The 27500-nt window shown below is 34.4% G+C and overlaps 3 protein-coding genes across 15 annotated transcripts in view; 1 reads left to right on the plus strand and 2 right to left on the minus strand.

The window, feature by feature from the left end:
- tmem63bb (transmembrane protein 63Bb) overlaps positions 1–17086 on the minus strand; it is an 86991-nt gene extending 69905 nt beyond the window's left edge. For 9 of the 10 annotated variants that reach the window (XR_015502054.1, XR_015502050.1, XR_015502056.1 and 6 more), the window contains exon 1: positions 16806–17086. The gene's annotated coding sequence lies outside the window, so the exon portion shown is untranslated. 10 annotated transcript variants of the gene reach the window in all.
- The window catches only part of traf3ip2b (TRAF3 interacting protein 2b), an 872991-nt gene that overhangs the window by 263487 nt on the left and 582004 nt on the right, over positions 1–27500 (plus strand). The gene's annotated exons all lie outside the window — the stretch shown is intronic.
- The window catches only part of ralbb (RAS like proto-oncogene Bb), a 12793-nt gene continuing 7204 nt past the window's right edge, over positions 21912–27500 (minus strand). The window contains exons 4-6 of one of the 3 annotated variants that reach the window (XR_015501874.1): positions 26796–26973; positions 23663–24821; positions 21912–23536 (exon numbers count right to left, since the gene is read on the minus strand). Coding sequence is in view for 1 of the 3 variants with exons in the window: in NM_001002123.1 (NP_001002123.1) it covers positions 24702–24821; positions 26796–26973 (298 nt within the window). In the remaining 2 variants the exon portion in view is untranslated. 3 annotated transcript variants of the gene reach the window in all.

Here is a 27500-nt window from a genome sequence, read left to right on the forward strand (position 1 = left end):
TAGCAACCATCTAGGTGATCTTTTACCGCTGCACAATAGAAAGCATCCTGACCAACTGCAGCGGGTGGTGAAAACTGCCCAACGCATCACAGGGACCGAACTGCCAGCCATAAAGTTTAATCTAATCTAATTTAAGGGACAAATAAAAACATTACGTGGTGTATATTTCTTGGTTCTCAAAAGTATAGCCCTGAGCACATATTTCTAATGAGAAGTATAAACTGGCATTAGCATGTTATTGCAGATCACATTTTTCTTAAGCATCACACAACCCTATTGTCCTGTTAACAATAACTTGCCAAAATGAAGATTTCTGGCAGCCAGCTCAATGTTTGAAGTCTGATCTGTTATCCTCATGCCCGAGGGTCTGCTTTTTTCCATCAGGGGTCTCATTTAGAGTTCATCTGGGGATTTTGGGTGTGTTTTGAGAAGATGTGGCTGTTCTGAGAACTGTGTGTGGAAAGAAAGCCAAGAGCTTAAATTAAATATAAAGCCAGCATCGGTGTGAGGAGCTCCCTGAAGGATACAGCCTGTGTTTGGCTGCATTTTCTTATTCATGCCCTTTTTATGCTTATTTATTTACTTTGAACCACTAACCTACTTACAGTTAGAAAAGGCAAGAGGACGCTTCTGTTTTCTCCTGTGTCCACAACACTGATAAGATCAGAAAACTGAGGGAGTGTGAAAAAGATTGTGAGATAGTCTCAACAATGTCTCATCAGGAAACCAATTAAAAATAAGCAAGTCCATGTAAACCTTGACATAAAAAGACTAAGTTTACTTTGTAAGTAAATGTTGTCAAACTATTTTAATCGAGGTGACAAAGTCACAGTGTCATTGGTCACACCAGAAATGGTGCGTTCACACCAGATGCAAATGAAGCATCAAGCAAAAGCGAGTTAAGTCTGTGTTTCCTCTAGGATTTTTTTTCCATTAGACATTTTTTTTTAAATGGTTATGTTCCTTTTTTTTGAGTGTATGTAAACTTCTGGTTTCAACTCATTCATTCAATCACTTTCTTGTCGGCTTAGTCCCTTTATTAATCCGGGGTCGCCACAGCGGAATGAACCGCCAACTCATCCAGCAAGTTTTTACGTATAGCGGATGCCCTTCCAGCTGCAACCCATCTCTGGGAAACATCCACACACACATTCACACACACACTCATACACTACGGACAATTTAGCCTCTCCAATTCACCTGTACCGCATGTCTTTGGACTGTGGGGGAAACCGGAGCACCCGGAGGAAACCCACGCGAACATGCAAACTCCACACAGAAACGCCAACTGAGCCGAGGCTCGAACCAGCGACCCAGTGACCTTCTTGCTGTGAGGCGACAGCACTACCTACTGCACCACTGCCTCGCCCACTGGTTTATACTGTACATATCTAAAAAATTGTTTACTTTAACCCATTAAAAAGAAACACCGTCATAATAAATACAACTATTATTAAAAATTAAATGATGTTTTGTTAATCGCATATAGTTAACTCTTTATGCGATGTGGGTAAAAGGTGTGTTTCAATCCGGCTACCACCGCAAGTATATTTCAAACCTATGGGAAGTAGGGCTGTGCAATTAATCGCAATCGCATAAAAATAAAAAATTCGCAACTCAAGCACACGCAATTTCTAAATCGCAAAAGGCTGCAATTTTTATCTATTAATTTATTAAGAATTCTATTTAGAATATGTTCTTGTGCACATGATATTATTATGTTAACCAATCAGAGCTGACGTAGCGCACCGGGCATTTATAGCTATTATGTTAACCAGCTCACTCTGCGCATGACGAAGTTGAGTGGGAGAACCGAATAGGCGAGCAGGAGGAAAGAACAAAATATGGATGCAGGTCAAAATAAAAATGATTTGGTGCCAAGGAGAATTTCAACGACAGTCATTTTGGAGGATTTTGGATTCAGGAGAGAGGATGTGTCACAGAGCAAGGCAATGTTCAAGACTTGTGAAATGATTATTCCAACAAAACGGAGCAATACTACAAATCTGATCCAACACTTAAAACAGTGTCATAAAAAAACTGCATGATCAATGTCCAACAAAAGCACACATCAAAGCCAGCCCAAACAGACTAAACTAGTATCCAAAGGGTCAAAACGGCACAATAAATTACTGACTCAATAGTTTTGTTATGCACTTCTTGTGCACTGAATGCATTTAGATTGTATGTAGCTTGTTTGAAAAAGCAAAAACAGTTGCCAAAATCGCAAATAAAATCGCAATCGCAATATTCGTTCGCAAAATCGCAATATGATTATTTTGTGCATATTGCACAGCCCTAATGGGAAGCCTGCAAGTAACTAAAACAGCTTTAAATGTTATTGCATTCCCTGATAGAAAGGAAAAATGAGAGATCCTTGAGTTATATTGAGTAACTGGCTAATGATGTAATCGAGTTATTCTGTTCTGAACATTTCTACAGCACATTACATTGTAATCATGTTTGATGCCATACATTATTAATATTGTTCTCAGCGTCTGATATGAAGGTTAATCAGGGTAATGAATTTCTTGACCTGAACGATAACAAAGAGTTTGTGGTTCGTCTAATGAGCACAAATTCAATCAGCATCCACGTGGAGAACACACACAATTACAGCAGAACAAGGGAAAGGAGAAGAAAGTTGATCACTACAAAGGAAAAATAAATAAGATAACCACAAGAACAAATTTGCTTGTTAAGTCGTGACGTACAGAATACTGTTTCCTGGTCGCTACTTGTTTGAATTGAAAATATATAATTTGTGACCACGTTTGTTTAGTCACCACACGTTACAGTGAATCACTCACAAAATCATGGTGTACACTACAGTTTCTGGAGCTGCTGCATCACAGACACCAATATGTGACCACTTTCTAGTCATTAGGCATGGATTTACATATTGCAATCATGATTTTTGAAAGCATTACAGTGCCATTTATATGTTATTAAAGCATTTGCGGATTCAAATTGTCTGGGACTGGACCTGGAAATCTCCATCATGTAATGTCAGACTTAACAGGTGGACACTATATGAATACCAGAACCAAAAGAGAAACAACAGAGAAAAAATAAAGGGAAAAAAGACAACAACTAGGGGGACAGAAAATCGAAAGAAAGAAAGGAAAGAAAAAGGAAAGAAAGAAAAAGGAGTAAAAAAAGAAAGAAATACCAAGAAAAAGAAAATAGACGAAAACAAAGAAAGAGATAGAAGAAAAGGAAAAAATAAAAACAGAAAAATTAAGAATAAAAAAGTTAAAGGAAAAAGATGGCATAGAAAAAAGGAAAAGAAAGAAAGAAAGAAAGAAAAGAAAGAAAAAAGAAAGAAAGAAAGAAAGAAAAAGAAAGAAAGAAAGAAAGAAAGAAAGAAAGAAAGAAGAGAAGAAAAACAAAGCAGGAGACAGAAATGAGAAGATGACAGAAAAAAGAACAAGAAAGAAAAAAACTTAAAAGAACAAAAAGAAAAGAAAAAAGACAGAAAAAAGAAAAAGACAAAGAAAAAAAAACCAAAGGAAAAGAAAAATGAAAAGGAGAGAAGGAATAGAAAAAAGAAAAGAAAGAAAAAAGAAAGAAAGAAAAGACAGAAAAAAGAAAGGAAAAAGCAATGACCAGAAAGGAGAAAAGGACAGAAAAAAGATAGAAATAAGAGAAAATAAAAGAAAAACAAGGAAAGCGACAAAGACGAAAATAATGAACAAATAGAAAGATCAACTGGGTAGAAGAGGTCATCTTTTATAAAGGCTTCTTCACATCTTCCCTCAGTGTTTTAATGGCTCAGAATAAAACACAATTATAAACCTCACGTCAGATCAACAACAGAGGAATGTGGAGAATAACCGCATTAACATCCACACGCTTCCCATTTACAAGCCTTTACTAATTCAGAGGAAAAACCCCTTTTGCCGACTTGAATGACATCAGACGGACAAAAGACCCGTCCAGTCTAGATCTGAAGACGCACATCAAGAAAATGTTCTGCATTTCTCAAAGAGCTTTATCAGTAGATCATCGAGCATCATCCACAACCTGCTTCCAGGCCATAATTAAAGCCGTGTCTCTAACCAAACATGTGACTTCGATTTATGCACAAAACTGGAACATTGCATCAAACATCTGTGAATAAAGCAGCGCTTCCATCCAATGAGAAACTAAAGAGAATAAAATCACCACTGCCTGATAAACTTGCACAAATATTGCTGAGAGAGGTGTGGATTGGTGCATTGGGATCTGCCACTGTGGTGTTTGCTCTTCTCTAATAAATGAGTTGTGCCTTAGAAGAAGATGATGAAGACGAAATGCAATGAACGCGTGGATTTTGGAGGTGTGAGACGGGAGTGCAGACAGATGCTTAAGACAGTTCTGGAAAGAATAATAAAAGAAGAATAATAATACTGAAGCTCTGTGATGACGGACTGACGGAGTCGGCTGAGGCCTTTTACAATCAGCAGGTTGGGTTTAGCTTCGGGATAGGTGAAGACATTCAGAAATCACAATATTGAACTCCGTGTCATAAAGACATTAAATAAATAAATTATAATACATCACATGTGCGTGTAGGTAGTGGCGCAGTAGGTAGAGCTGTCGCCTCACAGCAAGAAGCTCGCTGGGTCGAGCCTCGGCTCAGTTGGCGTTTCTGTGTGGAGTTTGCATGTTCTCCCTGTGTTTGCGTGGGTTTCCTCCGGGTGCTCTGGTTTCCCCCACAGTCCAAACACATGCGGTACAGGTGAATTGGGTAGGCTAAATTGTCCGTAGTGTATGAGTGTGTGTGTGAATGTGTGTGTGGATGTTTCCCAGTCGTGCTGCTTCTTAATTCTACGATCACATTTGTACGAACTCTGGGCCATTTTTATTGTCGGACCCAGCTTTAAGAAAACAAGAATTTGAAAATTATTTCCACTAGCCACTTTTTCTGGTTGGGAGCGGCTGTCTTACCCGCCAGAGCTAAAATCTACCTGCATTTGGCGGGTGTTAAAGGGCACATAGTTTACCTCTTTTTTATGATTTATTATTAGTTATTATGGTTGTTCTGAGTGTGCCAGTTCAGGTTCAGTTCAACACACAGTTCAGATGTTTTTATTATAATGTGTTAAAAAGTGTCATGTTGTGGGAGTGTACACAGTTTGCTGTTTTAGGGGTGTGCCGCTTCACAAGAAAATTAGTTTCGGCTTCCCACCCAACGTAACAAGGGGGCGGAGCCAAAAGCTCACCCGCTCTGCGTTTGCCACAGACAGGCAGACAGACAGAGAGAGAGAAGCTAATCTAAGCTTGTATCAGCATTCAGCCGTACATGTACGACTCGGACACAGACCAACCAGAGAGTACAAAATAATTCGTGTCTTTGTATAGTTTGTATAGTCGTGGTGTACAAGTGCTGAGCTTGTACACCGATAACCACACACACTGAATTAACTTTGACGGAGGCATCGAATGCGCCACGACACGGCACACCAGACACTCTCAGTGGCGCGGCAGAAACATGAAGTATCCCGAATCGTCGCGCCACGCATTTCAGAACAACAAAAACAGGGCTCCAACAGGGCAAACACAACAGCGTCACGGCCGTCGAGCTGCCAACCCGAAGCTTCGCTGCATGCACCCCAACAGAAACCCACGCCCAGAACTCCGAAATGCACTGCGCCGCGCAAAAGGTACAAGCAATAATTCCGATTAGAGCGATAATGTGAGAGAATATTGATCTTGTGTTGAGCCCAATGAGCCTTTCATCAAAAAATAGAGCACGGGTGTTCCTTTAGTGACATCGCTTTGACTCACACGCTGAAAATGGCGGATGTGAAACAACAAACTGAGGATATGATCGTGACGCGAGGCTATCAATCAATATTGGTGGGCGGGGGGACCGCTATCCTACGTAAAGACCGCTCCAATTGGTCCACTGTTTTTATGTTGTTAAATTGAAATAAAAGGACTGTGTGTGTTTACATCACCCCAATATGACGTTCTGTACACTATAGCTGCGTCCCAAATCGCATACTTATGCACTATTCTACGCCATTTTGTAGTATAAATAGTGTAAGTAGTGCGTTCACACTGAAAACTCTATAATAAGTGCACTTTAATTACCCGGATGATGCACTCATTCAGCTGCTAAAATGAAGTGTGTAATGATGGACACTTCACGCACTCAACGACCGCATGTTTGCTCACGTAGCGGAAGGGGCGGAGCTATCGGACGCACATGTTGGATAACTTTATTTATTTTGGATGGTGAAGGCAAAATTCTCCTACGAGAGTGATTATAGCGCCTCCCGATGGTGAATGCAGCAATACTCACGGCAGGTATTATTTGATAATTCAGTTGTTTATTTCACTGATTTGGCGACCGTCAAACGTCATCAGGGAAACGGTTTGAATTTCCGCTTAGTAAAAAAACATTAGTGTGCCATTTGGGACACACTACATACATATACTATCCTGTTGAGTGTGTAAGTGCATAAGTACATAGTGCATGAGTGCATAGTGTATAGTGTGCCATTTGGGACGCAGCTTATATATACACACGTCTGTCCAAACAGCTTGAAAAGTAGATTTTTCACCATAGGTGCCCTTTAATGTCAAACCCTGCTAAAAATACATTTCACCACAGTAATATGGCATTTGGTCTAAACTAAACCGTTGTCCATACAGTAATTAAATCATACAGTAATGTCCAGCACCGGTGCACTTATTAAAGACACGTTCAATCCAGTTATCCAGCATCACATGGTCTGTATGAAATCTAAACCATCATCTCTTGGCTGTGGTGCCGATGCATTAAAGTAATGAAGTTAAATAAAAAACATTTCATTAAAGCTCTTTCACTCTCTCCGTGCATTAAATGGCTCATCCTCCTTCTGGGAGCAGGAAACACTTTCCCCGCGGCCTGCCAAAACCACATGATGGCGAGTGCTTTTTACTGCATTATCAATATCCTGAAGCTTCTCGCAGTTTATCACAGGCATGTGTGCGGACAGACATCAGGTTAAATATGTGTGTTGAGGATGACCGTGACCTGGGCTGACCGTCTGGATGCCTGCGAGAAGGAGAAATCCCTGAGGAGACGCAATTCCTCATACAGAACTGCTGATGTGGGAGTTTCTGTCATGAAGTCAGCAATGTCCTCATAAACCAGGCCAGAGTGACGTCAACGGCATGAGTTTAATGCTTAGGAACAGGGTGAACTCGTGAAATGTATAGTGAACTTTGAATTAGTTTTGTCACCATACTGGAATTTGGTACCGACCGGTACTGAAATTTTAAAGACATAGCTAAAATTTGAGCGCTGTTGAGTGTGTTCTTATGCCCCATTCACACGGGGCTATACTGTCAACACTTGACTGAAGGCGTGTCCGAAGTTGGGGCTGAAGCGATCGTCATAGCAGCATCAGCCAATCAAATTCCGTCAGCAAAAGGCCACTGTCTAGCTGGTGTATTTGCATACAGCAATCTGATTGGCTGACGCTTCCGTCGGCGCTTGAAAAGTTGAGCTAGTCCCAACTTCTGCAGCGAGCAACGCCTGTGAAGCGGCGCAGACGGATCCACAATGCAGTTCGGCAACACCTGACATTACCCATTCAAAGTGAATGGGAAGCGTTGATGCTAACGCCCCGTGGGAATGGGGCGTTAAACAGCGCTGATTTGCCAGTGTTCACATGCTCAACAGAAAGGACTGTGATTGGTCGTGAAGGTCATCAGTTCACCAAACTCACCGCTGTTTACTGAGTCTAACCACAGATACAGGGACACTGGAGCGCTTTAAAGCCGTGATGATCAGTCAGGAGCTGTTCTGGGGTGCGTTTCCGAAAAGCATTGTTAGCCAACTAAGGTTGCAAGTTTCGTCATAACAAACATAGTTCATTGATTTAGTGTTTCCGCAAATTCATTGTTACAATAAACATTCGCAAACTGCGTCGCAAACTTGTGTTTCCAAATACAGTTGAAATCAGAATTATTAACCCCCTTTAAATTTTCTTTTTAAAATATTTCCCAAATGATGTTTAACAAAGCAAGGACATTTTCAGAGTATGTCTGATAATATTTTTTTTTCTGAAAAGTATTTTGGCTAAAATAAAAGCAGTTTTTAAAAAAATTTTAATAACAGTTTTAAGGTCAAAATGATTAGCCCCTTTAAGCTATTTATTTTTCGATAGTCTACAGGAGGGTTTTTAAACTTATTTAATCTCAGGGACCCCCAAATAGGATGATTCCTTGCAGGGGACCTTTTTGCCTAAAGTTTAAAGGCACTTATGTATTTCAAGTATAAATATGGAAACTAAAATTCTGTATAACGTAAGCAGTTACGGTTTTGGGAAACCCTACCGATTGCATCCTTCATTCCCAAACCAGGCCTCGTACTGTGATAGTTCAGCCACGAGTTGTCATTGTTTGGGAAACGCACTCCTGTTTAGTCATGTAAAATGCTTATGCTATTAAGCAGAACTTAAATTGAGTGTATAGAAGCATGTAGACTGTATAAGGAAATGAAGTATTTAAATAGTGTCATTGTGCATGATTTTGCACAAGATTAACAGTGAGACTTAAATGAGTCTTTAAAGTTGTACTGTAAATCTGCACTGATGCAATTTGTAAAGTTACCACTGTATTGAAGAGTAGAACCTGTGTTCTGGTTTGCTTTTATTTATCCAGCATGATTCCCAAATATCCATTTGATGGTTACATTACATCAGGCTTTTAAATACTGCTACTGAACAGAGTGTTAATGAGACCTGCATCTCTGCGTCTCGCTGGAAAATGAAATGATGCCGTGTCACTTAACAAAGCTTAACAAAATTCCCGAAGCACCAGTCGATGTGTCATAACTCGCATATATCAAGAGAATATGAAAGGCAAAATGAAAATAAAAATAGCTCAGACCAAAACAGCGACTCGATTTTCACATCTCTGACGTAAACGCATGCAGAGCTCGTCTAGCAAATACAAAAAAGAGCCAAGCAGATGCAAAAGCACAGCTAAAATCACTAACATTAATACATTCTACTAATTTACACAGATTTTTACAATATACAGTTTGGTTATTTTAGAGCCAAAGGTCACCTTGCTTGGATAAAATCATCAGCCTAAAAGCATAAATATGAAAACGAGGGAAAAACATTATAAATAAACTTGACATCAGTCCTATTTAAAGCTAATGGCATCATCAATTTTTAATAAACAAACATTCAAGATGAAGCAGATGAGATTACTAAAGCCATAGCACTGACTCAAACTATTAAAAATAGTTCATTAATATTAATGAATATTACACCTGCTCAATGAAAATCAGATGAATCAATACATTAATAAATGTGACAATACTTGATCAGAAATCTAAAAATGGGAGAAAAAGATTAAGCCATCAATAGAAAGTAATACTGTGATTAAAAGTCTTGCAGATAACAGTGCAATAGTTTTTTAAACTTTATTTGTGAGTCAGAGGTTGACGGCGTTAGAGGAAGATATTACCAAATGGACAGGCATAACAGCGCCATTATGGAGTAACGCCGAAGTACATTAATCTAAATATATTGTAATTATAAACAGGCCTAGCAAAATGCTTAACTCAGGGTGCTTTCACACCTGCCTTATTTAGTTCGGTTGAATCGCACTAGAGTTCGTTTTCCTTTTTGGTGCGGTTGGTTTGGGCAGGTGAGAATGCAGCAATCGTACTCGTGTGCGCACCAAAAGCGGACCAAATAAGAGTACCGAGACCTGCTTGAAGAGGTGGTCTCGGTACGCTTTCAAACGAACCCTGGAGCGGTTCGTTTGTGGTGAGAATATGATTCGTACTAAAACAGGTCCAACCGCAAAAAAATACTGCGCCTCTTGGACTAATTTAGCTGCCGTAGGCCGATGCGCTGTGCATTATGGGATATGGAGGAAAATATTTGTTGACAGCGCTTTACCAACAGAGAGAGAGAGAGAGAGAGGGGGGAAAACATTACCTGATGGATCGTTGGTAATATTTCCGCAAGATGACCATGTCGCAGTTTAGCTAAATTAATTCACGTCTCCTCCTGAAGTGACGAGCGATGCATTAAACACTGTTTCCAGCCGCGCTTCATTTTCGTAATGTATAGTTTGTCTAAAGCAGGAATATCATCAGTCAGTGCAGTCGTCCCTCCAGAGTAAAAGGTTTTGTTTACTTGCGTGAGTTCACTGGCATTTTCCTGCACGAGAATTCTGACCAATCAATAAGCAGTTTAGGAAATATGTTCAACAACATCTGGCCAATGAGAGATGTGGATTTTGTCAGATGACTGCATTTTGGTTCGTTTCAACTGGTTCGGACCAAAGCCAGCAGTGTGGTGTGAAAACGACCCAAAGACTGCAGAAAATGCAACAATGTATCATTTATTACCCTTGGTCCGGACCAAATGAAGCGAACTACAGATGTGAAAGCACCCTAAGACACAATGACAGAAGCTAACAATGCAAATCAATGCAACACTTACATGATGTTCATCTTGCTCAGCATAAGGTTGACTGATTTGCATGCTGCTTTTTATGTCATTGGCTTTGTGTTTGCTCTCAGCATTGCTGTTGCCTGCTGTTTGTCTGTGTGTGTTTTTGGGTCAGGACAAGCGCTGCTGTAAACAACATGCATCCAGCATGACGCAGCAGTGAGTGCGTCTCTGACTGACTGTAGATCAGTTGTGAGTGCAGCTGTAGCTGACAGACACGACTGTCGGTATCATGTGACGGCAACATGCTTATCTCACGCCTGCAGACCCTCCACTGTCCCACAGACACGGCCAGAGCAGATCTACAGGGAGATAGAGACGCATCTGAACACTGACGGAATGAGCATTTATCATGAACTCCTCACCAGCAGGTTTGGATGCACAAACACAAATTGACAAATCAAAATGCTGAAAGTGTTAAGTGATTTATGGATCACTTTCAGAGGATCTACCAGAGTAGAAACTCAGAGGCTTGGAGATTCCCTTCTTTAAACAGCAGTGCCCTGGAAAGCACCCAGAACACCTCAGATACACGCTGAAAAACCCTCAAAACAACCTAGCATGGTGACAGCTGTGGGTAAAGCTCTGAGGCATGTTTAACTAAAAATAATATGGACTTTGTAGTATGAAAAAAAAAGAGTCTAGAGACTCTACTATCACTTACTAACATTCTTCAATATATCTATTCTGTGCAGAAACAAAGTCCAAGAAATATATCCAAAAGAACTGTGGCAACACCTTAAGACACTTTGTCATCTTCGATTTCACTTAAATTTCTCCAAGTCAAGACACTTCAACATCTGAAACACTTTTAAAGACACATATTTAACATCTGGGACACTTCAGCATCTCCAAAAATCTCTATCCTCAAGACACTGCAACATCTCAAGTCACTTCAAGACATTTCAACCTCACCAAGACACTTCAAGACAATTCAACATCTCCAAAATAAGAGACTTCAGCATCTTCAAGACACTTCAACATCTCTAAGTAACTTCAAGAAAATAAAGCATCTCTAAGAGATTTTAAGACGAGACACTTCAACATCTCCAAGGCACTTCAGCATCTCCAAGACACTTCGGTGAATCAAAGATAATTCAGCGTCTCCAAGGCATTTCAGCATCTCTGAGACACTTCAGCATCTTAAAGACACTTCAGCATCTCAAAGACACTTCAACACACTTCAGTGTCTCCAAGACTCTTCAGCATCACAAGTCACTTCAAGACATTTCAACCTTGCCAAGACAATTCAACATCTCCAAGACAAGACACTTCAAGACACTTCAGCATCTTCAAGACACTTCAACATCTACAAGTAACTTCATGAAAATAAAGCATCTCTAAAAGGCTTCAAGACAAGACACTTCAGAATCTCCAAGACACTTCAGCATTTTCAAGACACCTCAAAGACAGTTCAATATCTTCAAGGCACTTCAGCATCTCCAAGACACTTCAGTGTATCAAAGATAATTCAGTGTCTTCAAGACATTTCAGTATCTCTGAGACGCTTCAGCATCTCAGAGACATTTCAACACACTTCAGCATCTCCAAGACACTTCAACAAGACACTTTCACTTCCAAGACACTTTATCAAGACACTTTAGCATCTCCAGGACACTTCAGCATCTCCAAGACACTCCAGTGTCTTCAAGTCACTTAAACAAGACATTCTAGAGTCTTCAAGACACTTTAGTGTTTCCAAGACACTTTAGCATTTCCAAGACATTTTAACAAGACACTTTAGCATTTCCAAGACACTTCAACAGGACACTTCAGTGTTTCTAAGACACTTTAGCGTTTCCAAGACACTTTAGCGTTTCCAAGACACTTTAGCATTTCCAAGACATTTTAACAAGACACTTTAGCATTTCCAAGACACTTCAACAGGACACTTCAGTGTTTCTAAGACACTTTAGCGTTTCCAAGACACTTTAACAAGGCACTTCAGCATCTCCAAGACACTTCAGTGTATTAAAGAGAATTCAGCGTCTCCAAGACATTTCAGCATCTCTGAGACACTTCAGCATCTCAAAGACACTTCGGTGTATCAAAGATAATTCAGCATTCAGTCTCCAAGACACTTCAACACACTTCAGTGTCTCCAAGACACTTCTATAAGACACTTTAGCATTTCTAAGACACTTCAACAAGACACTTTAGCATCTCCAAGACACTACAGTGTCTTCAAGTCACTTCAATGAGACATTCTAGAGTCTTCAAGACACTTTAATAAGACACTTTAGTGTTTCCAAGACACCTTAGCATTTCCAAGACATTTTAACAAGACACTTTAGCGTTTCCAAGACACTTTAACAAGGCACTTCAGCATCTCCAAGACACTTCAGTGTATCAAAGATAATTCAGCATCTCCAAGATATTTCAGCATCTCTGAGACACTTCAGCATCTCAAAGACACTTCAACACACTTCAGTGTCTCCAAGACACTTCAACAAGACACTAGCATTTCCAAGACTCTTCAACAAGACACTTTAGCATTTCCAAGACTCTTCAACAAGACACTTTAGCATTTCCAAGACTCTTCAACAAGACACTTTAGCATTTCCAAGACTCTTCAACAAGACACTTTAGCATTTCCAAGACTCTTCAACAAGACACTTTAGCATCTCCATGACACTTCAGCATCTCCAAGACACTCCAGTGTCTTCAAGTCAGTTCAACAAGGCATTCTAAAATTTTCAAGACAGTTCAACAAGACACTTTGGTGTTTCCAAGACACTTTAACAAGACACTAGCATTTCCAAGACATTTTAACAATACACTTTAGCGTTTCCAAGACACTAGCAAATTAACTGACAGACACAAACCAAATGATAAAAAAACTGATTTGAATCCATTTTTGTATTGGTTGATGAAACAAGAGGCCTATAAGAGTTCTGCTCAGTACTGTATTTATTTTAAAATTATTACACCAATAAATTATGGTAAAAGATTTATTTAAAACACACACACACACACACACACACACACACACACACACACACACACACACACACACACACACACACACACACGTACACAACATACTATGCATTTTACATAAGTACAAAAATAAAAAAATTCAAATGAAAAAGACTTGGTTTAAAGGTCTGACATTTAAACCGAGGCCAAGTTGCGTCACAAAAATGGCTAAATTAATACTAAAAAAGGCCATTGGTTGTGTCAGTGTTGGCCTGTCACGCCCAGCAGCATCCATCAAACAAACAGACCGCAAATCCACTGTGCTTCTGCGTAGACTTATTAAAAACTGGGTTTGCACTAGTCAGGTCACAAGGCCTTGTTTACAGTCTGTGTTGAACAACCGCTGAAGCTGATTGAACATGACACCTTCATAACCTGTGTCTAAATGAACACCTGAGAGAGAAAACCAGCATGTGCTACAACGCCTGACTGTAGAAACTGGCATGCTTATTTTGCTCAATTTACAGCCAATTATAAAGATCCAGCATTTGTTTGCAAAGCGACAAACTGAATCAAATGTGCATTTCAAGACTAGTTAGAGATAAAATTGCACTAAAGAGCAACAATGATTTAAATAAACCCACCATTAGCAGAACCTGTAATGAGTGAAGGTCTTCAATTGTCCAAATGGGGATTTCAACACACAACTTCTCACTTTTAAGTCCAGGTTTTGATGCAAGTACATCAAATCATTTCCAGTTAAGGTGGAACATGTGATTGAGGTAAAGTTGGTTTAATGTTCCCGCATTCGGACGTTCTCCTTAATAATATAATTTCAGAAAAGTATTATTTGCAAATTCTAAATGGTAAAATCATGTTAGCAGTTAACGACTAGCAAAGTACAACATTGTTCTTAATCAAATAAATAGTGCCAATGATGTCAGATTAACATGTGATTTCAGACGGAATATTCAAAGTCGCATGGTAAACAATATTTGGACTGTATCAGAAGTTGTCACCAAATGAATGTGCGAATATAAAACCTTTACCTCTATGTACAAGTGTCTTATTCACAAATACAAAACAGAAGTAAACATTAGTTAATTTGACAATAGTATACATTAATACTACAAAATAAAGCTTACAACCGTAAGAATCTACAATAATAAGAATCTGTCACTGTGGGAGATCCATGATATGAAAAATTATTAAACCTCAAAATCATAACACACACAAAAACAAATCAACACTCCAATTCAAATAGCATTAAAAAAATGTCAATAAAAACAGACTTTACAATTTTTAATTTGGTGTGTATATATAATGTAATGCACTTAGCTTATAGCAAATACTACATTTAGCTTTAATGCAATTTAAAATTTTAATTTATTTAAATGATTAACAATGAGAAGAATAACTTAAGTTGAACAGCTTAAACTTATTAATTATCAGAAAGCTGCCCAATAAATAAACAAACAAAGAAACAAATAAACAAATAAATAAAATTTAATGCACCTAACAAAATACTATATTTTGCTTTTACATTTAATACAATTGAAAAATATAATTTATTTAAATGTTGAAATAATGAGGAAAAAAATAAGTTGAACAGCTTAAACTTATAAATAAAAAAAACTACCCTATAAATAAATAAATAAATTAAATTTAATGCACTTAGTTTATAGCAGAATACTATACTTGGCTTTTATTTAGATTTAATAAAATTTAAAATTATAATTTATTTAAATGTTAAAATATTGAGATTTTTTTTTTGAAAAGCATAAACATTTTATTGTTTAGTAGAAAACTGTCATATAAAAAAAATAATAATAGTTACAAATTTATGCACAAAATACTATACTTGGCTTTTACATTTAATACAATTTAAAATGATAATTTATTTAAACGTTTAAATAATTAGGAGTAAAAATTAAGCTGACAATCTTAAAATGATTAATTATTTCAAAACTGCCCAATAAATAAAAAAATAAACAAACAAATAAATAAATAAATAATAAAATGCACTTAGCTTATAACAAAACTTTATATTTGCCTTTTACATTTAATAGAATTTAAAATGATAATTTATTTAAATGTTGAAATAATGAGAAAATTAAGTTGAAAAGCTAAAACTTATTAATAGAAAACTGCCCTATAAACAAATAAGTGAATAAATAAATAAAATGTAATGCACTTTGCTTATGACAAAATACTATACTGGGATTTTAGATTTTATACAATTTTAAATGATCATTTATTTAAATGTTTAAATGAGGAGAAAAAATTTAGTTGAAAAGCTTAAATTTATTAATTATTAGAAAACTGCCATATAAATAAATAAATAAATAAATGTAATGCACTTTGCTTATAACAAAATACTATACTGGGCTTTTAGATTTAATACAATTTAAAATGATCTTTTTTTTTTAAATGTTGATATAATGAGGAGAAAAAATAAGTTGAAAAGCTTAAACTTATTAATTATTAGAAAACTGCCCAATAAATAAATAAATATACAAATAAATATTACATAAAAACACACACAGAACATGATATCGTGTATGTACTGCATGAGAATACGCGATTACAGTAGCCTAACTACAAATATAAAAAATTAAATACAAAACTCCAGAAGTGTTACACAAGCAGGTGTTCAGAAACTAAAGCATCTGTTGCAGCCAGACTCGAGTTCATCTTCATAAAGCATCCACTGCTCTCATCATGAAGTTCATCGAGGTTTTGCTGAATATGTCCTATATTTGACTTTCCATAAGCAGGATTGCGGTCACCGCTTCTCGTGTTATTGATGCTGTATGCAAAATAATCCCCAAATAATTACGACTCGCTTTGAAACAACGTTAAATAATAAATGCTAAAATAGTAAGTGATAAAAAATAGGAAACACATGAATATAGAGGACACATAATTAGATATTTAATCAATCATAAGTTAACTGGGCGTTCCTGACCAAATCATATTGGCAGATTCACTGAAGCCTACACAAAATACTAGTCAATATTTATAGATCAAAACCATTCATCAAAACTGTCCTAAATCTAAACTGTTTAATACAACAATGCTAATATTACGTTTATAATAGGCTTAATTATAATTTATCATTCATAATAAAATAATTTGTAATTAATAATCACACGATAACAATATTGTGAACCCTCTACTGTACATTTCCACTGACAAAGATATTAAAATGCGATGTAAACACAATAGAGAAGTTGTTTTTCGGCTGCTGGGGATTGTGAATTACACAATACAGTCGCACTTATCAATTAAAGTCGTAAAAAAGATCAAAAACAGACTGTAAAACAGGCGTCGTGGGGACGAACGCGAATGAATGGCGAATGGCAGAATCACTGCGCCACATAGAAATGTTCCCAAAATGAACGCAATGGAAATAATGTGCGGTTTTACCTGTCAATCCGAAGGGATTTGCTGTCTCTGTTGTATTCCTTTGCTCCAGTGACACGATCCTAAATAGGATAAATCCGTTTCCAAATCCACCGCGACACAAGCGAGCTCAATAATATCCTCATCAGAATAAAAACGCGCGCGTCTCGTCTGAGGCTGCACTTCTCTTCAGGTTTGTTAGTTATTTGTTTATTTTTTGACACGGATGCGGGTTGTGTTGGTTGTTTTTTTTGGTGGAAAAATCGCGGACGGAGAAGGACGAGGACGGAACGCCGCACGAATATAAATACCGCTTATTGGAGGCTTAATATATTCAGCTGTGTGAAGCGGAGGAGTGTGAAGGAGCGCTGCCAAAATGGCTGCCCCCTTGGCTACTTTTCAGAGTAAAAGTCTGACAGGTGGTTGAGTTATACAAAATAAAAGACTCGATACTTCTCATTACGTTTTTTTTCTTGTACTGATTATGAGAATAAAAAATTAGATACATTTAAAAAATGATAATAGTATTTAATTATGGTTGATTGTTTTTGCTTTATTCATATAAATTAATATATGGAGGACGAAACATATTCCTGTATAAATAATACAATAAATAAATAAATGTGCAAATAAATAAATAAATGAGTAAATCCACAAATTCCTGCATAAATAAAACAATAATTAAAAAATGTGCAATTAAATAAATAAATAAGTGAGTAAATGTACTAATTCCTGCATAAATAAAACAATAATTAAAAATGTGCAAATAAATAAATAAATGGGTAAATCCACAAATTCCTACATAAATAAAACAATAAATAAATATCTAAATAAATATGGAAATAAATAAATAAGTAAATAAATCCATAAAATCCTGTATAAATAAAACACTAAAAAATCCATAAAATCCTGCATAAATAAAACAATAAAAAATAAATAAAATGCAAATAAATAAATCAATAAGTAAATAAATCCACAAATTCCTGTATAAATAAAACACTAAAAATCCATAAAATCCGGCATAAACAAAACAATAAATAAATAAATAAATAAATATACAAATAAATAAATCAATAAGTAAATAAATCCACAAATTCCTGCATAAATAAAACAATAAATAAATAAATATGCAAGTAAATTAATTAATAAGTAAATAAATCCATAAATTCATACATAAATAAAACAACAAATCAATAAATATGCAAATAAATAAATTAATTAATAAGTAAATAAATCCACAAATTTCTGCATAAATAAAACAATAAATAAATAAATACGCAAATAAATAAATTAATAATTAAATAAATCCATAAATTCATACATAAATAAAACAATAAATAAATAAACATGCAAATAAATAAATAAATTAATAAGTAAATAAATCCACAAATTTCTGCATAAATAAAACAATAAATAAATAAATACGCAAATAAATAAATTAATAATTAAATAAATCCATAAATTCATACATAAATAAAACAATAAATAAATAAACATGCAAATAAATAGATGAATGAGTAAATAAATCCACAAACTCCTGCATAAATAAAACAATAAAGAAATATGCAAATAAACAAATAAACGAGTAAAAAATCCATAAATAAAACAATAATTAAATTAATATGCAAATAAATAAACAAATAAATAAATAAATCCATAAATTTCTGCATAAAAAAATAAATATGCAAATGAACAACTAAACGAGTAAATAAATCTATAAATAAAACAATAAATAAATATTAAAATAAATAAATACATGAAAATCCACAAATTTCTGCATCAAAAACATAATAATAATTAATATCATTAACATTTAAGCAATGTCTCTTAAAACTAATTACAATATTTGATTTAATCTGCACCGCAAAAACTGGAAGGCCATCAAATTGAATTTCTTTAACACACGCAGGAGCTAAAATGCACAAAATAAACGAGTCTGACAAATATTGTATAGGATCTAATAATAAAAGGAAATGTGTCTTTAAGTGAGAGTAAAACCTGAGAAATGTGATCTCACACTGATACCTGCCGGTAAACAGAGGAATCGCAGTCTCTTCATTTGATTGGTCAAGTGAAACGCCTCATGTTTAATATATTGTTATATATTGTATAACTCCATAAATATTATTCGTATTAAACACTCCACAGTGAATTTAACTGGACAACAGGATTCGAATTAAATCTTTATGTATATAATATATACATTTTGTGTGAATTTATTATGTATATATTTTAGCCTATAGCGTATATCACACACACAAGCGAGTAATTAGTTAGACCTAATGAATAATTTAATATGTCCCCTACTACTTAAATACACTGTACAAAAATAATTAATATTTTTACATTACTGTAAATGTTTGGTTTAGGGTTGGAATAAGGGTAGACGTTAATAATGTACAATTTAATAGGTAATTTAATAAATAATATGAATAATATTCAGTACAATTACTGCAAGTACTGTCTGACCTCTGCTGGCCGACAGTGAAACTGCAGGTTCATCATACGCAGGGCAAACTTTTAGGCACAAAAGATGTGTGATAATGAGTTATATATGATTTATTAGTTTACTAAACAAAGTCAGATTTATTATAAATAAAAAATAAATTCACCTTCTACATTTTATTTTCTCTTGACGCAAAAAAAGTTTAGCTGGACAAAATAAATGTTTTTTTTATATATGTAATAAAGAGTTATTTAGATTTTATAATACATTTGAGTCCAAAATTTACACAAAACAAACAATGCTATAAAAAGCATTAAAAATATCAAATAAAATATATATATATATATATATATATTTTTATATTGAAATGTATATAATAAAACTTTGCAAATGCTCAAAATGCACATTTATTTAAATCAGTGTCATCAAACTATAAATATATTTAGTCAAATATTCATTACTGCATCAAACACTGATCACTTTTTTCATCTGAAAGCTGCACACTGATGCGCTCAACATCTCTGTCTGATTTCTGTCATACACTTTCAACAATCACAAATTAAAATGTCAAAAAAGTTTAATTAATTCCAATATTATTAATAATTGTAATTCACAAATAATGTGTTCTTTATCAATTTAATCACATTATGCAAATCGTTTGCAATATATTCAAATAAAATTATACAGTAAAATTTAAATGTGAATCCCCCCATTTTAATGCATAATTAAATAAGAATATCTCAACTTCTTAATTTTTAATAAGAGATAAATGCAGTGAAACCAGCAAAAAAAGAAAAGAAAAAGAAATTATATATATATACATACAGACCGACGGACATACAGACAGACAGAAATACATGGATGGAAAGATGGACAGACATACAGACAGACAGAGAAATAGATGGATGGACAGACAGACAGTCAGGTGGACAGACAGACAGAAATACATGGATGGATAGATTTACAGACAGACATACAGGCAGACAGACAGAGAAATAGATGGATGGACAGACAGACAGACATTGGTTTACATATTTAGTGTTGTGTATACAGACCAAGAATACCTGTACTCATGTCTTTATGTACATATTCAGTGATTATAGAAGAAGAAGAATTATGGAATGATTATAGAAACACAAAAAAAACAGAGTTAGAAAAATGTTGAAAACCGGTAACCATTGACTTCCATAGTAAGGAAAAAACACTAAGTGAATGGTTTACAACATAAAAAATAATAATAAATAAATATAAACAGGTTTGAAAAAAGCTGAGAAAATAAGAAATTTGACTTTCTTCTGTTAAACACAAAAAAAGGTAGTTAGACAAATGTTGAAAACCGGTAAACATTGACTTCCATAGTAAAAAAACAACAACAAAAAAAACACCAAGTTAATGGGTTACAACAATAAAATAAATATAAACAGGTTTGAAAAAAGTTGAGAAAAAAAAATTATTTTCTTCTGTAAAACAAAAAAAGATAGTTAGAAAAATGTTGAAAACCGGTAACCATTGACTTTCATAGTAAGAAAAAACAGTCAATGGTTTACAACATAAAAAAATATAATAAAAAATAATTTAAATGGTTTGAAATAAAAAAGATAGAGAAATGTTAAAAACCGGTAACTATTGACTTCAATAGTGAGAAAAAAAACACTAAGTCAAGGGTTTACAACAAAAAATAAATGTAAACAGGTTTGAAAAAAGCTGAGAAAAAGAGAGACTTGATTTTTTTGTTAAACACAAAACAGATAGTTAGAAAAATGTTGAAAACCGGTAACCATTGACTTCCATAGTAAAAAAAAAACAAAATAAAAAAAAAAAACACTAAGTTAAAGGTTTACAACATTAAAAAAATTTAAACGGGCTCAATTTAACTGGTTTGAAATAAAAAAAGATAGTTAGAGAAATGTTGAAAACCGGTAACTATTGACTTCAATAGTGAGAAAAAAAAAACACTAAGTTAATGGGTTACAACAATAAAAGAAATGTAAACAGGTTTGAAAAAAGTTGAGAAAAAGAGATTTTATTTTCTTTTGTTAAACACAAAAATATATTTAAACATTTTTTGAAAACTGGTAACCATTGCCTTTCATAGTAAGAAAAAAACAGTACGCCAATAGTTAATGTTTAAAAAATATGTAAATGGGTTCGAAATAAAACACAAAGACGGAAAAATGCTGAAAACCAGTCACCACTGGCTTCCATAGCAAGACAAAAAAAAAAACAAGGTCAGTGCAAACAACATAAAAAATAATACATTTAAACAGGTTTGAAAAAAAGCGAGAGATTTGACTTTCTTCTTTTAAACACAAAAAAAGAAAGTTGAAACATGCTGAAAACAAGTAACCATTGACTTCCATAGTAAGAAGAAAAACCACTACGTCAATAGTTAACAACATTTAAAAACAAAATGTAATCAGGTTTGAAATGAAACAAAAAAGATAGTTATAAAAATGTTGAAAACCGGCAATCCAGACATTTGTTTATCCGATTGTTTTGTGCATGTCTGTTCTCAGATCAGCGTGTACGGTGTCTTTACGGAGGATGTTAAACGCTAGTCGCTTTTCACATTCAAAGTCAAGGTGAGCGACTGCTTCCGGACGCACTTTACAGCTCTCGTAAAACTCTTACAGCCCGGACGCCATCAAACACACTCTTTCACACACACAAACACACGCTGGAGATCCAGAACAAATACACCGAAGCTTTATTTGCTCTTTAATCACCAGAGAAATCACAGTGGGCTGATTACAAAAATATGCATTTGTGATGAAAACAAAGAGACGAGTTTGCAGTGAATTTCATCTTTTCACCACACATTTAGCTACAAAATAATGCTTAGAACATTAACAAATACACAAAATAAAGATTGCATATAACGTCTGATAACTTGAAATAGAGTATTTAGCACAAAAATGAAATATAACGCGATGAAAATGGAAATAGAAAGGAGGAATTAAAGGGATAGTTCACCTAAATATTTACATTTACTCACGTGTTCATCCTCAAACGGGTGATTTTTTGGTTGAACTAAAAATAAGATAGTTTAAAGAATGTTCGAAGATGGTAGCCATTGACTTACATAGAGACAAAAAATACTAAGTCAATAGTTGATAACATAAAAAGAACAACAAAAAAGAAATTTAAATTGATTTGAAATAAGCTGAGAAAGAGAGAGAGAGAGTAAATGATGAGTACATTTTCATTTTTAGGTGTACTGTCTCTTTAATTTCTTAATATTTCATTGCAAACTGTTCACCAAAGAGAGGCAGTACACCCAAAAAGCAATCATTTACTCTCCCTTCACTCGTTTTGAACCTAACTGGCTTTCTTTCTTCTGTTAAACACAAAAGAAGATACTTAGAAAAATGTTTGAAACCGGTAACCATTGACTTCCATTGTAGGAAAAAAATACTATGGAAGTTCATTCATACCCGTTTAAAACATTTAAAGAAGGAAGAAAGAAAGAGCGAAACTGCAAAACTAAGAGAGAGAGAGAGAGAGAGAGAGAGAGAGAGAGAGAGAGAGAGAGAGAGAGAGACAGAAATCGGGTTTTAAAAATAAGTGTAGACAGAGTAAATCTTACTATTGTGTTGCATATGGTCAGTTCACCTAAAAATGTAAATGCACTCAATATTTACTCTCTCAACACTTGTTTCTTCTTCTGAACACAAATGAAATACTTAAAGAAAAGGATTTAAAACTGGTAGCCATTGATTACCATGGCATTTATTTATCCTTGTATGAAACTAAATAGCTACTAGTTTCCAGCATTCTTCAAAATATCTTCCTTTGTGTTCATCATCATCAACAACAACAACAACAAAACGTGTAAATGTTTTGACTTTAAAGTCAGTGCATTTTCAGTTTTGGGTGTACTGTCTCTTTAAATCCTAAATTTATTGTTGCAAATTATCACTTAAAGAGACAGCACACATAAGAAAATCCTTTCCTCATCCTACACCCGTTTCAAACTTGTTTGTCAGTTGAAAACAGAAGATATTTTGAAAAATGTTGGAAACTCATTGCCATCGACTTCAATGTATTTTTGGTTTCCTAGTAAATCAGTGGCTATATTTTATCAGCATTCTTCAAAATATCTTCTTTTGTGTTCAACAGAATAAGAAAAAACTCATGAAAGGTTAGAATCACTTTGGGTGCACTGTCCCTTTAAATTCTAATCATCTTGTTGTGAATAGTCACTTTAAGGGACTGTACACCCAAAAATCCTCTTTTACTCTCTCTTCACTTGTTTCAAACCGGTCTTTCTTTCTTCTGTTGAACATAAAAGAAGATATTTTGAAGAATGCTGATAAAATAAAGTATAAATGGTCACTTAAAGAAACAGTACATCCCAAAATGAACTTTTACTCTCCCTTAACTTAGTTCAAACCTGTCTGACTTACTTTCTTCTGTTGGACACAAAAGAGGATACTTAGAAAAATGTTGGGAACTGATTCCCATTGACTACCATTGTATTTTCCGCTTCCTATTATGAAAGACAATGGTTTTTCAACATTCTTCAAAATATCTTCTTTTAGGTTAAAAAAAAAAATAAACTAATGAAAAGTTTGAATCCCTTTAAAGTGAGTAATTTTTCATTTTTTGGGTGTACTGTCTCTTTAAATTCTTAATAAATTGTTTCAAATTGTCACTTAAAGAGACAGTACACACAATATAATCCTTTACTCATCTTACACCCGTTTTAAACTTGTTTGTCTGTTGAACACAAAAAAATACTTATTTTATCAGCATTCTTCAAAATATCTTGTGTTCAACAGAAGCAGAAAATAACTCATGAAAGGTTAGAATCACTTTAGAGTGGGTAAATTTTCATTTTTGGGTGTACTGTCCCTTTAAATCACAAGTATATTGTTGCAAAGTCACTTAAAGGGACAGTCCACCCTAAAATGATCCTTCATTCTCCCTTCACTTGTTTCAAACCTGTTTGACTTTCTTCTGTTGAACCCAAAAGCAGATATTTTGAAGAATGATGTAAAATAATTGACATTACATTTTCCATTTCCTATTATTGAAATCAATGGCTATTTTTTTCAGCATTCTTCAAAATATCTTCTTTATTCTTTAGCAGAAAAAAAAAACTCCTAAAAATGTTGAAACCACTAATACGTGTTCATTTTTGGGTGAACTGTCCCTTTAATTGAACGCAACAAATGACTCAGTTCTTGTTTCATGAGGCCAATAATGCAGCATCATTAATATTGTGTGTTTTTTGAGTTTGCATTAGAATAATGAGATTGTGAAAGTCCCACAGATTAGAGTTACGCTACTGATTTTAATAACACGCTGGTCTGCAGAAATGTGCAAAAGCCCTTTGCTGGAGAGCTGGAGTTCGACTTTTGATTGATTGTGTTTGGCATCAGGAAAGCTGGATGAAGAAGATCTGCTCATCATCATCATCATTATTTTCCTCCGAGCGGCTCAGTTCAGGACAGGAGAGCTGGACGGGTCAATCACAGCAGTGTGCATCTCTCTTTCAGACTCTTCTTCTTCTTGCCGCCCTTCTTTAAATTCTTCTCCTTGTTTTCAGACATTTTCTTTGTTCGGACTTCCCTCATTAGGTCAAAGAAGACCTGCAGAAAACAACAACAACAACAAGCAAACACTTCACTGACAGTACAGCCAATGTGCTTTTATAACTGAATATACCTGAGAAAATGTACATTTAGAAAGAAAGAAAGAAACAAACAAACAAACAAAGCACATAAAAAAGCAAGTAAGAAAGAAAGTACAAATGTAAAAAAATAAAGTACATAAGAGAAAAAAAATTTAAATAAGTATTTAAACTTAAGAAAGTACGTAAGAAAAAAGCAAAAAAAAATAAAAGTACGCAAGTAAGAAAGAAAGAAAGAAAGAAAGAAAGTATGTACGAAAGTAAGAAAGAAAGTACGTGAGGAAGAAAGTACGCAAGTATACGAGGAAGAAAGAAAGTATGCAAGAAAGAAAGTATTTAAATAGGTATGTAAGAAAGAAAGCAAATAAGTACAAAAGAAAGTATGCAAGTAGGTAAGAAAGAAAAAATATCAACAAATATACAAGTGAGAAAGAAAGAACGTAAGAAAATGTAAATATGTAAGAAAAAAAGAATGAATGAAAGAAAGTATGTGTGACAACAAAGTAAAATAGTATGTAAGAGAGAAAGAACGAATGCAAGAAATTAAGTACGAATGTAAGAAAGAAAGAAATTAAAAAAGCAAAAAAGCAAGAAATTAAGTTAAAAGAAAGAAATAAAGAAGAAAGAAAGTTTGTTAGAAAGTACAAGGAAGAAAGTAAGAAAGAAAAAAGTATGCAAGAAAGAAAGTACGTATGCAAGTATGTATGTAAGTAAGAAAGAAAGAAAATACGTAAATATGAAAGAAATAAAAAAATGAAAGAAAGAAAATACATAACTAGGTAAGAAAGAAAGAAAGAAAGAAAAAAAGAAAGAAAGAAAGAAAGAAAGAAAAAAGAAAGAAAGAAAAAAAGAAAGAAAGAAAGAAAGAAAGAAAACAAAAAAGAAAGAAAAATAAATAAGTAAATATGCAAGAAACAACAAAATGAAAGAAAGAAAATAAATACCTAGGTAAGAAAAAAGAAAGAAAGAAGGAAAGAAGGAAAGAAAGAAAGAAGGAAAGAAAGAAAGAAAGAAAGAAAGAAAGAAAGAAAGAAAGAAAGAAAGAAAGAAAAAGAAAATATGTAAGAAAGAAAGAAAAAAGTTAGAAAGAAAAAAAGAAAGTACAGTAGTAGACATAAGAAAGAAAGAAAAGGAAAAATGTTTTTGAATAATGTAAATGTGCTGTGGGTGTTTGTTGACATATTTCACATTATTTACATTACATTAAGGTATACATGTCCTGATACCCAGGATTCCCTTTAAACACTAGTTATAATATTTTTAAAGTGCACTGGTGTTAATCTGTAAGCTGTTGACAGCATGAGGACATTATATTTATTTACTGCATCTAAACTTGTCTTTTTATTCTTGTTTATGTAAAGCACTTTGAATTGCCACTGTGTGTGAAATGTGCTGTAAAAATAAATCTGCCTGGCCTTGCCTAAACAGCCTTTATATCTCAGAGACTTCGCTAAGCTAAGAAGCATGCTATCCATCTCAGATGCAGAAGAGCTAGTTCATGCTTTTATGACCTCTAGATTGGGTTACTGCAATGCTCTGTTCACTGGTTGTAATGCATTCACTATTAAAAGAAGTCAGTTAGGGCAAAATGCAGCAGCCAGAGTTTTTACAAGGTCTCGAAAATATAACCATATCCTCCCGATTTTATCCTCCTTACACTGGCTGCCTGTTAAATTCTGTATTGATAATAAAATATTAATTATTACCGATAAAGCTTTAAACAGTCTAGCTCCTGGTTATCTAACCAACCTTCTGCGTCGATACAACCCAACCCGCTTTTTAAGATCTCAAAACTCAGGGCTTCTGGTAATACCCAGAATAACTAAGACCACTAAAGGAGGTTGAGCGTTTTCATATATGGCTCCAAAACTCTAAAATAGCCTTCCTGATAATGTCAGAGGCTCAGACACACTGTCTCAACTGAATAGTTCACCTTATCGACGTTGGCTCTGGTTTTGGCTGAGGTCTCCACGTACTGAACTCCCCACTCGTCTGCCTTGCTTCGGGCCTCGTCTGCTGAAACCTGCCGTCGCTCCTCCAGATCTGACTTATTGCCCACCACCAGCAGAGGGATCTTATCCTCTTCAGCTTTCACTCGCAGGATCTGCTCCCTGATTCACAGAGTGGGAGAGCAACATGTGGAGAGTCTTAGGATTGTGCACAATTATATGCAAAAGTATCATTATTATTACTGTTGTTGTTGTCTTTCTTCCTTTTTTTTAAGTTTTTAATAACTGAATGTTCCTCCCAATTTGTAAAAAACAAAACAAATAAATAAATAAATAATATTAATAATAATATATTTATTAATAATGATTTAACATCATTTTCTAAATATATTTTTATTCATAAAAAGCTGTTTATACCTGTTAAAAGCTTGGCAAAATATAAAAAAAACTTAATTTTTATGCTTAATTACAGTGTACCAATACTAATTATGTATAATAATAAATGCAAACAATCATTTAAATTGTTCTTAAACATTGTATATGCGAGGCTTATTTAATTCATTTTTTTTGTTAGTTTTTTTGTTTTACACAAACATTTGACACAAAATATAATACAATATATTTAAATGTTTCTTTATTATTTACTCTTGAGCTGATTCTGAATGCTGATTTACCTATTTTAAGTTGAT

Source organism: Danio rerio, chromosome 11 (genome assembly GCF_052040795.2).
Source record: "Danio rerio strain M-AB ecotype USA chromosome 11, GRCz13ab, whole genome shotgun sequence".
Lineage (NCBI taxonomy): Eukaryota > Metazoa > Chordata > Actinopteri > Cypriniformes > Danionidae > Danio > Danio rerio.